Raw genomic sequence first — 13,258 nt, 5'->3', positions numbered from 1 at the left:
GGCTTATATTAAAGCAGAACAATGTCCAGCGGCCAGAGTGTAAGGAAAGATATCCAGGGAGCGCTGCGACTTGTGCACTTGGGTGAGATAAATACTCAAAGACGAGAAAACACCGTCCTGGTGAGACGTGCCTTTTTGTGGTGAGGATTGTATAAAGATGATACAAGGTGCCCCAATTCCAGCACTAGAAACGGTTTTGAATAAAACCCAGTGACTTCCTGGCTTGCAGGGACTGGAGAAATAACTTTTGATTTTAACATACTCTGAAGGCTGTCTTCTAGAGCCTGCTGCTCCAAGAAGGAAGATGGATCTCGGGACCTGACAAGACTTCCTCTTGCAGCCAAATGAGAAACTATATCCTGTTGCCTTTGCTGACAATTTCTTACATCCACTGATCCTGTGTGGTGAGTTTCCCCACCTCTGCAAAGTGACAGAGGTCCCTACAGTAGTAAACAGAGGTTGGATTTGAAGACAGTATTTGTCCGAAAGGAGTGTCTAGAGCTGTTGTCAAACTGCCTGGAATACTGCTTCCCTATAGGTACAGGATTCTTTAAACTGCTGCCTCCATGACAGATATGAAAAACACCGTTCTCTTCTATATTGCGGTAGACTATTATTAGATCTACCTACAGCAGATTTTTGCATCACATCACCAAGTTTTTAATCAAAAAGAAATGTACCACTAAAATGGAAGTGTAGCCAGACGGGTTTTTGATTCTCAGTCTGCCGCCCATGGGCGTAGCCAAAGTGCTCTTCTTGCCACTACTGCTGAAGACATACTTTTAGCCCATAGCCAATATGGAGGAGGAGTCAACTTATATACCCTCCAGGGGTGTTTAATTTTTTCCTGTCTACACTCAGCTGAATAGGGAGTTAACCAATTGTGTGGGCCCCCATTGAGTATCAAAAGGAAATCCACTTTTTTTTTTTTTTTTACAATTTGTCTAAAATAAACTATCAATTTTAAAATGCTACTACAAAAAAGCCATGTATATCACAGGGTGAAGAATAACATAAAATTCACTTGGACACGAATGCGTTTAAGTTATTTTAACCAAAGCAAACCAAAATAGCAAGTATTTGGAATACCATTTACCCACTCAGTAATTCACATGATCGTATCGATATTCAGATAACTTAAATAAAAACTTTATTTAGCATAAAAAAAAATGATATGACCAAACCCTTAGAATTCGTTTAAAATATGCATAGTCACAGGCACTGAAGTACGAACAGTTCATGTGCATTAGTCAGGAGACCTTTAAGGCAAATGAAGTGTGCTTGATTCATAATTGTGACATCTAACCACCTAGTGCACCATAAATGCTTCAGTAAGAAAATAAACCTATAAAAGCCTCATAGAGGAGCATTCCCTTATTACTGTTCTGTCTTGTGTCAAACTGACACACTAAACAAAACAAGCTTTAAATGTTAAATATTCTAAAATTATGTTACATAGACAATTCGTTTTGGTAACCAACCATGTTTTGGCTTTTTGGGTTTTTTCTTTTTCACCACTAAGCTACCAAAACTTCAAAATTTATGACGTACATTGGAGGAATATCAACAATCGATCCTAGATAATTAGAGGCAGTGAAAAACCAATATCCAAATTAGAAAAAAATATAAACATTTTCCACAGGACTTAAAAAAATGGATTAATAGTCTTACAAAATAAAGTGTTTGTTCCCATGTGAATTCACTCTGTATTCTGTTCTTAGATAAGGAAAGTCAACTGTTGTTCATTTTAGAAAAAAAAAAGTTTGTTTTCCCCAACCCATATTGGGGTATAACTTTGTGAAAACCATTAGTGATCAGTTGTTCTCTTGACAAGTTGACCAATCACTTTAATCCTTCATATTGTCTTGTCTAGGGATACAGCCCTGGATGTAAACTATATGCGGTTAGATCTTGCAGCAATTAGACTTCTCTGGAATACTGAGACTGGTCAGTGCTTCTGCGCTTTCTTTCACTGGATCCACAGATTTCTTCACTTCCCTGGACAGTAAAAAACAAAAAAAACCACAAAAAAAACGTGCATAAATCTTGTTAGTGTGAAATGTGAAGATTGAATAAAAAAAACAAAAAAAAAAAACGACAAAAAGAACAACAACATGTTAGGGTTCCTTAAAGCAATACAGAAAAGAAGAAAAGAGTTTTACTATTGTAATGTGTGTGAGCATCTGTAACCCTTCAACTAGCACCTTGATTGGCCACTTATGTGATTTGCCCTATAATCAATATGACAAACAAAACTATTGCCAAATTACATAATACGTCCATATTCTGATCCTGAAAGTCACTGGTGATATGATACTAATAAGATAACCCTTCCCTTGTCTTTATTCCTCTTAAAGATGACCTGTTAACTGCAAACAGTGAGGCAAAGGGTCCACTATAAATCTGTAAAACAAATGTATAAAACTGGATTTGTTGTTAAATAAATTAGTGTAATAGATTTTCTTCTGAGCAATTACCTAGCAAGATGGAGAACAGCTTCCACAACATTGGTACCATCCTTTGCACTTGTCTCACAGAAGAGGGAGCTATAGGCCTGTATAGAAAAGAAACACCAGATGAAACTCTGCACACAGATCTGTCTACCAGTATGTCATGAATACAACAGCCAGAGCACAATCTCTGCTTACCATGGCTAGCTTCTCCCCCACTGCAGTTGGAATTCCGTCAGATCCATTACCTTCTGCCCTCAAGTCTGTTTTATTGCCAATTAGCATGAGCGGTATGGATTTATCACAGGAATTCTGAGAATAATTGTATGTGTGAGCAACAGTTCAATATTACACATACAGAAGGTTTAAAAGAACATCTGCACAAAAATGTTTCAAAATACCACTGTATACAAGGCATAAAAATAACTTTTGAAGAAAAGGTAGACATCAATTTCCAGCAAGCGAACAGAACAGCAGTATTTACACAGACTTTCTCGAACACTTACAGCAATTAATACTTCTCCCAGAAGTCCTAAATGCTATTTTTTGTGTCTGTAAAGAGGTAACTACAGTAACTTGTTAGAGAATCCTTATTTGTATTTTCCTTGCAGTTTAAGGAGAGGTCACATAATTCTGGGAGATAACACATTCACAAGATACTCACCCATCAAGGAGAGTCCAGTTTTTGTGTTTAATTATAACTATTAAAAAACTTATCTGATCGCAGCACCGGCGTCCTTCCTCCCTGCTCGTTTGCACTAAATGTTGGGCGTGAGGAGCGGTGCAGAGAGAAGCAAGCAAGCGTGTGTGATGGCACAGGGGGCTAATTAGTGGGTGCTATTGTGTTTGTGAGGTGATGGTGGGGCAATTTAATTTAATAGTGGAAAATTAATTTAAGATGGGGTGGTTTGGGGGCTATTAATTGAATGTGGGGGTGAGTTTGGGGAGAATGAGGTCTATATTAAATGTGAATATAAATAAAATAATATAAACTTTAGACTCTGTAGAATAAATTTAAATTTATGGGATAGCACCAACTTTTAATAAGTTAACTAAATAAGATAACCAACTTAAAATAAGTGTCAGATCCATGGCTAAATACAATTTTATCCTACTTTTTCTCCATACAATGCAAGTAATGCAGTCTGCTGCCAAACAGAAGCCCCATGTCTCCCCAAAAAGACAACACTTGAGTAGACTAAAGAATAAGGATATAGTTATTTCATATAGAGGTGCATGTGACATTACAATCTTCCCACATAAGCTTAACTGCAGCCTCAAATCACTTCTCTGTACTGCTGCATAGCTGACAAAATTCTTCATTGGAAATTTGAAGCAAAATAGGCCACATCTCTGATTTGCCAAAATAATGCCCGGACCTGACAATCCACACCCCTTTTCTGACCTGTCAAGCCCTTTTTGGTTGCTGAAAATCCATATTGTCCCAGGAACCTGTGACTGTTGGCAGATATAATGCTGAGGAGCATCGTGTTTCTTTCAAACTCAATCTGTGGTCTATCATGCTTCCATCCCCCTCCGCACATCATCACACTGCCCTGTCCCCACTAACATAATCACACGGGGAAGGAGGGGGGGGGGTGGACGTCTGTTTTCTGCCTTCAGCACACTCATCGCCTGCTGTTGTAACCAATCAGCTGATCTGATTGGCTACAAGTTGCTCTATGTCCCAAAAGAGAGTAGCAACCAAATAGAATTCTGTCATTTTTTTACAGTTTAGAAAACATCTGATCAAATTTGTGAGTTAAAAAGGAAATACCATGAAATAATAAAAACACGTTATAGAAACCATCAGACCCTACAGCCAGGGCCGTCTTTCCCATTGGGCACAATGGGCAGGTGCCCGGGGGCCCTGCAGTCCAGGGGGGCCCGTCGGAGGCAGCAAGAGAAAAAAAAAAAACTGGGAAAAAAAAAAGACAATACTTACCTTGCGGTCAGCTGGCCATCCGGCTCCCTCCATTGTCTCCTCCTCTGTGCGGCGCTCACAGTGCATGTCGGGCGTGACGTCATCACGCCCGCCCGACATCCAATGCGAAGCGCGACGGAGGAGGAGACCATGGAGAGAGCCGGATCGCCAGCTGACCGCAAGGTAAGTATTATCTTTTTTTTTTTTCCCAGTTTTTTTTTTTTTCTTGCGGCCCATATATATATATATATATATATATATATATATATATATATATATATATATATATATATATATATATATATAATCATTTTTTTTTTTATATTTATATGTATATATAAAATGTGTATATACAAAATGTTGTTAAGAGGGCCCTGAATACAGCATACCTTGATTTCATCAATCCACTGCCGTACATTGAGGAAACTGCTTTCTGATGTGACATCATACATCAGCAGCACCCCATGGGCTTTTCGGAAATAGGACTTTGCTATACTGCGGAACCTAAAAAAGGTATAAAATATACACATCAGACTTTATCACATATTAAAACATTTCTACATTTATCAGAAGACTATAAAAGAGGTCAACACATCCAAATGTCCAAAAATAGACTAATTATAATGTAATCATAATAACAACAACAATAATGTTACCCCAATGCTTTTTTTTCCACTAGTTCTATGGGTCATTCTCAGACTGTTTAAGAATGACTCTCAGGCTTTCTACATATTTGTAATAGGCACCTGATATGGGTGTGGGAGGAATGCAAGGATCCAAGGACTTGGTTTAAAAAAAGTATAGTATACGTTTGTTTCATGTATAATAGCACAAGTGTTAATATTCTGCATTCAAAACATTCCTAACCCAGAGAGTCGAAAAACTTATGTAAGTGAATGGCCCATTACAGCCACATACTTTCTGGAGCTATGGAGTTTTATGGGACCACTTATTAAGCACATTATCCTGCAGGGTGGCTTAGAGAACACAAACTGAACAGTTTTGAAATGTCAGTAAAAAGTACAAGGTTTTGTCTATGCTTTTAAATAGATATAGATGTTCACCTGCTGTGTACGAGGTCGTTAATTATACGGGCACCACCTCTGTAATGCACCATTACCGTGGTGTAAACTGCGGCTTCAAATGCAATCCCGGCCATCTTTCAGTTGTGTCGATCACATACAATATATCAGATTACAATCGTGCTTTACTACTGGCATTCCACAGCTTTTACCGGCTCACTAGTCAGCTGTTTCAAATTAAATGTTTAAAAGCTAATGCGATTTATTATGAAAAACTTAATGGCAGCCCTGGCGAGTTTAAAGTACTAAAATAATTGTTCCCCAAATCATCTCCAGTTTCCAGTCATAGAAAAAAAAAATTTAACTGCAGTTTTTTAAAAAGGAAATAGAAAAAAGTTTTGTAAGTACTTTGTGTGATGGATTACATAGGCATTGCTATTTTTAAACCAAGTACAGTATTCTTATCAGTGCAGATAATGCACATCATTTCAATGTTTGCACATACCGCTCTTGTCCAGCTGTGTCCCAGATCTGCAGTGTTGTATAATCTCCATCTACTAATAGTTTCTTCATCTGAAAGTCAACCCCTAAAAGTAAAGAGAAGGATTTTTAACAGACATGTTTATAGCAACCGAGGAACTTCGATACTATGGTGTAGAACATATCTGAGGATACAGAAGCTTAGCAGAAACAATCTGCTGTCAATGAGGTGATCTGAAGTGGAAAAACAAACAGCATCCAGGGCGAAGGTTATAAAGTAGGTGAGAATAGCACAGTACGGCTCTTACTCAAATAAACCATATCTTTAGAAGGAAACAAATATTACATAGCTATAGACAACATCGACCTCTATATGTAAATTTACAATGTAACAACATCAGCTATTTATATAGCGCCGCTAATTCTGCAGCGCTGTACAGAGAACTCACTCACATCAGTCCCTGCCCTATTGGAGCTTACAGTCTAAATTCCCTAACACACACACACACACACACACACACACACACACAGGCTAGGGTGAGAACATACAAACTGCTCACAGATGAGACCATGGTCTGGAATCAAACTCAAGACCCCAGTGCTATGAGACAGAAGTGTTAACCACTAAGCTACCCTGCTGCCCACTATACTCTACAAGGCTTTGGTATACTGTGGAACCTAAAAGGTACAGGATATACACATCATACTTCATCACATATTAAAACATTTCTACATTTACCAGAAAAATATAAGTGTATTATAAGAGACAAAATTAAAAGCTCACATGTTAAAACAGACTTCGAGAAATATAAAATTACTACATTCGTCCCACCTGCACTGCATTCCACCTTAAACTTCAATGTATAATTGCAACAGAAACATAATTTTAAATTGCCAGGAAGGTGAGTAAAGAGGGCAGATGGGCAGCTTTCACAAGTGAGAGCTGCCATATTGTTTTGTTGGCAGAGATTATAAAATTAGATGCCAATAGAACAGTGCCCCCTGGTGGCCTACCTAACTGTGGATAATGGAGGAACACTCCACTTTACCAAGTACCCTTTTTTGTACAAAGCATCTATAAAAATCCGGTGAAAGGGTTATGTCTTAAGTTGTTACTTATACCCCTTTCACATTGCCTAAAGCCACCCGGGTCTAGGCTTAGTGTGAAAGGGGGTCCCCACATCTACCCAGGTCGAATGACCCGGGAATTGAACCCGGGTTTTTTGGAGGGTTTTTCACGGGTCCGACCCGGGTAGATGTCAGTGTGAACGGTGAGACCCGGGTTTTCAACCTGGGTCTCACCACCACCAATTCAAAAGTTAAACAAAACAAAAAACACATCACAAGAGGAGCCAATCAGAGCTCATTTTGTGATGTTGCCATGGAGACCCGGGCAGACCAGTGTGAACACGCTCTACCCGGATATTTGACATGTGGGAGGCTCTGTCCCCAGGCAATATACCGGGTTTATATACCCAGGATATTGTCGGGGTGGCAGTATGAAAGTGGTATTAGTAATTTAGGGCTACAATTCTGCACGTTTCACCAGGGGCTGAGCTTCTATTGGACGCTACAACAAAGCATCACACCTTGCAGCCCCCCACATACACCAATGAATGATTATGCAAAGCAAAAGGATTCACAATGCACCCTAACTTGTGTCCATGTGTTTTTCTGGACATTTATACAAAAATAAATCATGAACGGCATTACTTTGTAAATTGAGTAGAATCATTATTTCCCCTTAATCTATGAGAAAGTCTATTAATATGAACTGTAAAAACTCCGTTATCACTCAACCTAATGTGGTGGGAATGTCGCCTCGGAATTCATTCAAACACAGTCTTAGAATGAAACTGGACTTTCCGGATCCAGCATCTCCAGCCAGCACGAGCCTGTAAATTGGACTGGGGGGTTGAGATCCTTCTTCTAAAACCAATCCTTCTTTCTGCACAGAACACAAGCACAATGTATGTTTACAAAGAAACCAGGACTGCTGGAAATCATCATTAATTTGCAGTGCACATACTAGTCAGAATAACTTCAATATATTCGTATATGGTTAAAATGCAGCCAGTAGTTTACAATGGACAATAGTATCCTGTAGTTTGCTCATGAATAAAATGTATACCTTTGAATGGCCACTGCACACCCATTTGATGTCTCTCTCTCTACCTCTCTATACAAGATGTATATCTTTAGAACGAAGTACATAAGTAGCAATGAAAAGAAAACCCATCATACAAATCTAACATTCCGATAAATTCCTGCTAAAGCATTTCAATTCAGACCAAAGATACAGAGGAAATAACATCTGAATGGCCCTCTACCAGCTGCTTACAGTATCATTGGATGGATTTTACTCACTTTTGGTGTAAACGCAGTAAGGCGCCTTTTTGAAGAGGCAGAGGAACCGCTGCGGCTTACAGGTCGAGATGGAGTCCACTTGGTTTTTCCATCAACTTCTGATCTAGCTTCCACTGTCTGGTAAAATGAAGACAACACACAATTATGTAATAGCGAAACAGATGTGTAACACAGCTATTAGAATAGATGCGTACTGTCCTCCTCTGGGCAGCTGCCAACAAACCAGTTACCTCTGCTTCAGAATTGACATAAGAAGCACTGCCATCCCAGTGCTCGTTGGAGCTTTGGCTGTGCTCACTTCCAAATTCACTGGCAGAGCTGTCCACGTCACTGTATCCAAGGCTGCGTGGCAGGGACACACCACTTTCATTACACCTATTGGCCCACTTGGCTACATCGGTAAACTTGCGATATGGATCATCTTCTGTAGTATAGCTGTGGAGAAGGTCATAGTAGGAGGATAACATTAGGCATTTTGTTATTTCAATTTAAATACTTGAGACAAATTACATTTTATGGCGCAATAAGGGTTACTTATGTCACACTTGCCTACTCTTCCAAATTGCAGGGACTTCTCTCAGTCTTCCAGGAGAGTAGGGGATTCTTCCAGGATCCCACTCACCTCACTTGTGAATTGGGCAGGGCTTATGATGCGATTCATAGTATCCCCTGCACTTGCAAGGAGTACTTATGTCAGATTAAAAGGGAGCTTCACGTGTTTTTATTTCAAATCCCTTAACATGTTAGCAAATTGCTATTGACTATTCCGTTGCCTTATGGTGGAAAAATAAACATATCTTAAAGTTGTTCCTAACCTATCTACTTGTGTGCTGGAGATTCCAGTGTGATGTTAAGACCACCTAGTTTGAGCTTTTACATCTCTCCAGTAGAACTTGTCAAGCAGAACAGACAACTCTTCTTTTGTTTATTTTGTTGCAACAATTTTGTAGCTTTCTGCAAGTCCTGTAACCGTACGGCTACACTCTTTTATTTTGAAGAGATCTGATCCTTCAGAAACGCTCCTTAGAGTATGCCCAGACGGATGTCTTATTTCTCTTTTTATAATGGTACAGCCTTTCCCTGCCCCAGTCATTTTCTGATAATTACACTAAAAAAATAGAGTGGTGTTTTAGGCCTGTATCTGAAGAGCGCTCCGGATACCCTGTATAAAAAGTCCTTCTTGTTATATACTAGGATGCTCAAAAACAAAAAATTATAAATGTTTTTGGGTTACTTCAGGTTCAGGCAATCCACATTTACAGAGTCTGGATGCAAGGCAACAAACACTCCTATAAAGAAAACCCCTGGCTCTAAAAGAAGACAAGGGGTATATTTACTAAATTGCGGCTTTGAAAAAGTGAAGATGTTGCCTATAGCAACCAATCAGATTCTAGCTGTCATTTTGTAGAATGTACTAAATAAATGTGTTTTCAAACCCGCAGTTTAGTAACTATACTCCAAGGAGTTTAAGGGTTTGTTCACATATATGTGCTGAGAACATGGGTAGACATTTTAGTAATGCGATTTTAACACACTTTCCATGCCTCAATGCATGCAGCCAGTACACTAGATCCTAATACTGTACACGTAGGAGTAAAGGTTTACAATCCAGTGGTTGTATTAGCTCATAAGTAATCTATTTTCTTTGCTTTCTATTTTAATGCGCTCTTAATGTGTTAGTCGGCAGCTGAAAAGCGCATTAACAGGACAGATGTCAACAAGCCAGAAAATGTTTTCCAACCATGTGTAGCAGAAAAACGATAAAACTCAATTCACTTATACACCTTGTAATTAAATACGATTGTCTCTTATGATTGCCATTAGAAGTTACCAGTAATTTCCGTGCCGTGACCAAGCTATGAAGTCATATAATAAGGGAAGAAGTCAGTGATAATGGTACCAAGCAGAATATATAAGGGTATTTACAGAGAAGAAAGTAATGTGGGAAATCTAAATCAAAGACTGCCTGAGAATACACAGCCCTCTAAATGCACTAAGGGTAGGGACATACATGGACTGTAAGGCAACAATAGCAGATTGCAATGTGGCTCCTCTTTTTTTTTTTTTTTGTTACCCAAGAGTCAAATTATTTTAACATTTGTAAAATATATCCTTGGTTTCTATCTGCATCCTACCTGCTGTAGGTAATCACAGGTGCTTCCTTTAGATGATTGGGAGAAGAATGCTGAAAGAGGAAAAGACGTTTTACCACGATGAAAGACAATCACTTCTACAGAAAGTTTTCTAAACCTCTTTCTTTTTTTTGTGTAATCTGTTTTTATTGAAAAAGGGTTATGTAACAGATGGAACACAGTACAATGATGAAGGTATTAGGAAACATTACAGCCCATCACTAACAATAAAGAATGCAAACAATGAAAGACAAACAGTGAAGAACAGAGTAGCGGAATAAGAGGGAAACGGGGGACAAGAAAACAAGAGGGGGAGAGGGAATCAGAGAAGGGGAGGGGATTTCTCAGGGTATCAGAATAGCTTTGGGAAGGAAAGAACGTCAAGTGCAGATGTGTGTAATACCCCTATCAGTGCCCATCCAGATGTTTCTGTGGTGCCAAGAGCCTATCCGCAGTCCATGAGGGAATGGTAACATGGAGATTCCTTGAATTCAAGCCAGCAAAGCCATAAATGGTAAAATCATCTATGAGCTTATATAGATCTATCAGTCTAAACCATTACCCACACTGGGGGAGACAGGAGACTGCCAGTCTACTGGAATGACTTTATTCAAATGCCAGAGTTTCTTCATCATCAACATTTATTTATATATAGTGCCAGAAAACTCCGTAGCACTTTATAATTGGGGAAAACACAATAATATACAATACTGGGTAATACAGAAAAGAGGTAAGAAGGCCGTGCTTGCAAGCTTACAATCTAAGAAGTAGTGATTTTTTTTATCTCTGTGCAGTGCTGCGGAATTAGTGGTGCTATAGAAATAGATGATGATGATATTGGGAGAACCCAGAGACACCCGGGTGCATCTTTCATAATTGGGATGGACAGATATACCAGAGAGAGAGGACCTTGTACCGCGTCTCCACCACAGAGAGGCTAGTAGAGCTTGCCAGAGTATACTGGTATGCTTTGACCCAATATTGTTTGGAGGCCTCCCTAAATCTTTATCCCAGAACCCAGGATAGCTGGGCAGGGAAGGATAAACCTCTTTCCTAATAAGTAACCCAAATATCTGTATATGTCACAAATAACCCAACTCTATGCGGTTTACCAAAATGTTTTTGAATCTTAACCAAACTATAAATAAAACCCAAGGAAGACCACTTTCATAATATAGTGTAAACTATAGTTACTTTAGAGAAGATGGTTTATAGAAAACTACTGTATTCCCTTTAGGGGTAATGTGTTTTGATGAAAGAAACAGACATTCTACAGAGGCCTGCTTTCTGTCACCTTGCCTTGATTGTTTATGGAGAGATGCCCTATTCTCAAACAAATGCAATCAACTCTACCTTTTATTAAGCAAGTAAGAGTAGGCCAGAGTTATTTGGGCCAGAAAGAACCATATAGGTTGAACAAAGTTCAAGTTATATTGATTAAAGGAAATTTGGGTCAATTAAAGGTGTAAATCACATAATAAATGTTTGTGAAGACATAGATCTCTTTACCCCCCTGAAGGTAATGGAATAACACATCAATGGTATATACATTCCACATAAGAACCTATACGAATGATGTATCTCTTTGAGGAACCAATATAACTAATTCATGTTCCATATGTGTATTAATTTATATACCAGGTTTAGCAGAGTGAATGCCATATCTATGGGATGTGCCAGAAGGAAGTTATGGCATATTTTGATGTGATGAATATAAATGTTCAGAAACAAAAAAGTGCACAAAATTGGTTGTAAAACGGATTATCATACCAGCACACTGCTTACAGTGAGGACAGAAAGTAGGTGGCCATGGGCAAAGCAGCAGTAAACACACACAAAACACATGTAAAGAGAGAAACATGTGTGACATAGTTGTGTGACTGAGCATACAGCCCACTAAATACTTTGTAACCTTTGCTTTCTAGCTGGACAAATATTCAATATGATGTAGCACTTACCCTTGTGTATAAAACAATTGTCCCATAGATTGTAAGCTTGCGAGCAGGGCCTTCTTACCTATCTGTCTTTATTAACCAGTATTGTTTTATTTACTGTGTTTGTTAACAATTGTAAAGCGCTACGGAACCTGCTGGCGCTACATAAATATATATTGATGATGATTATTTGTGGGATCAGCCTGCTCCTCATAAGTTTTCCAAATTCTTGTTGCCTTTCTCCAGGCAACAGTTTACACCAAAAAATATGAGATTCTAATTCTGCATTTCCTGTGTTTTATTTCTGATTTATTTTAAAATTAAACATGGTTATAGTTCAGTATGTAATTTTATAACCATTATTTATCAGTAAGCATTGTGACTATATTTTGTTATCTTAAAAACACATTTGATAAAATTCTGTATTTGTGTTGTTAAAGGATTCAAGTGTCATATGGGCTTGTTTTTATATTGCTGCATTTAAGCAGGGAATGGTTTGATTTACAGTAAAAAAAAAAATACTCATTTGGAGTTAAGTACAAATGCCATGCACGTGGTCTGCACTTTTCTAAAGGGATCAACAAATAAAAAATAAATAAAATAAAAGCACTCATCTGCACAGTCTTAAAATTAAGGTCCGAATTTTAGACAATAGAATATAGTCCTACAATAAACATTAAATAACACAAATAAAAGAGTATGTATGTGTAAATATATGAATTATATAAAACTACTCACTCGTTTCCTTTCATTTTCAATGTTTGTAAGAGCTGATCGCATACTGTCATTACTGTCATACAGAGACTTGTTGGCCTCACTGCAAGTGTGAAGACACAAGACATAGGTTAAGCTTTGCGGTCTTACAGGAACAAATGCAAACAAATGTGAGTGACCATGTCATGTTTGTTAGCATTACCTGACACTGCTTATTACGGGAGGTGGATGGCTC

At 38.4% G+C, this 13,258-nt stretch overlaps 1 protein-coding gene across 2 annotated transcripts in view; it reads right to left on the bottom strand.

The window, feature by feature from the left end:
• Positions 1–1,127: 1,127 nt before the first annotated feature.
• LOC142151821 (ras and EF-hand domain-containing protein-like) overlaps positions 1,128–13,258 on the bottom strand; it is a 35,653-nt gene continuing 23,522 nt past the window's right edge. For both annotated transcript variants that reach the window (XM_075207843.1, XM_075207844.1), the window contains exons 8-17: positions 13,048–13,126; positions 10,379–10,428; positions 8,474–8,678; positions 8,244–8,360; positions 7,677–7,824; positions 5,902–5,983; positions 4,764–4,878; positions 2,649–2,762; positions 2,478–2,554; positions 1,128–1,998 (exon numbers count right to left, since the gene is read on the bottom strand). In XM_075207843.1, the coding sequence (XP_075063944.1) occupies positions 1,905–1,998; positions 2,478–2,554; positions 2,649–2,762; positions 4,764–4,878; positions 5,902–5,983; positions 7,677–7,824; positions 8,244–8,360; positions 8,474–8,678; positions 10,379–10,428; positions 13,048–13,126 (1,081 nt within the window). In that variant the 3' untranslated portion in view covers positions 1,128–1,904. The remainder of the gene's footprint in view (positions 1,999–2,477; positions 2,555–2,648; positions 2,763–4,763; positions 4,879–5,901; positions 5,984–7,676; positions 7,825–8,243; positions 8,361–8,473; positions 8,679–10,378; positions 10,429–13,047; positions 13,127–13,258) is intronic.

Source organism: Mixophyes fleayi, chromosome 4 (assembly GCF_038048845.1).
Source record: "Mixophyes fleayi isolate aMixFle1 chromosome 4, aMixFle1.hap1, whole genome shotgun sequence".
Classification (NCBI taxonomy): domain Eukaryota; kingdom Metazoa; phylum Chordata; class Amphibia; order Anura; family Limnodynastidae; genus Mixophyes; species Mixophyes fleayi.
Note: the sequence above shows the minus strand (reverse complement) of the source record. Positions and strands in the feature narration are given on the sequence as shown.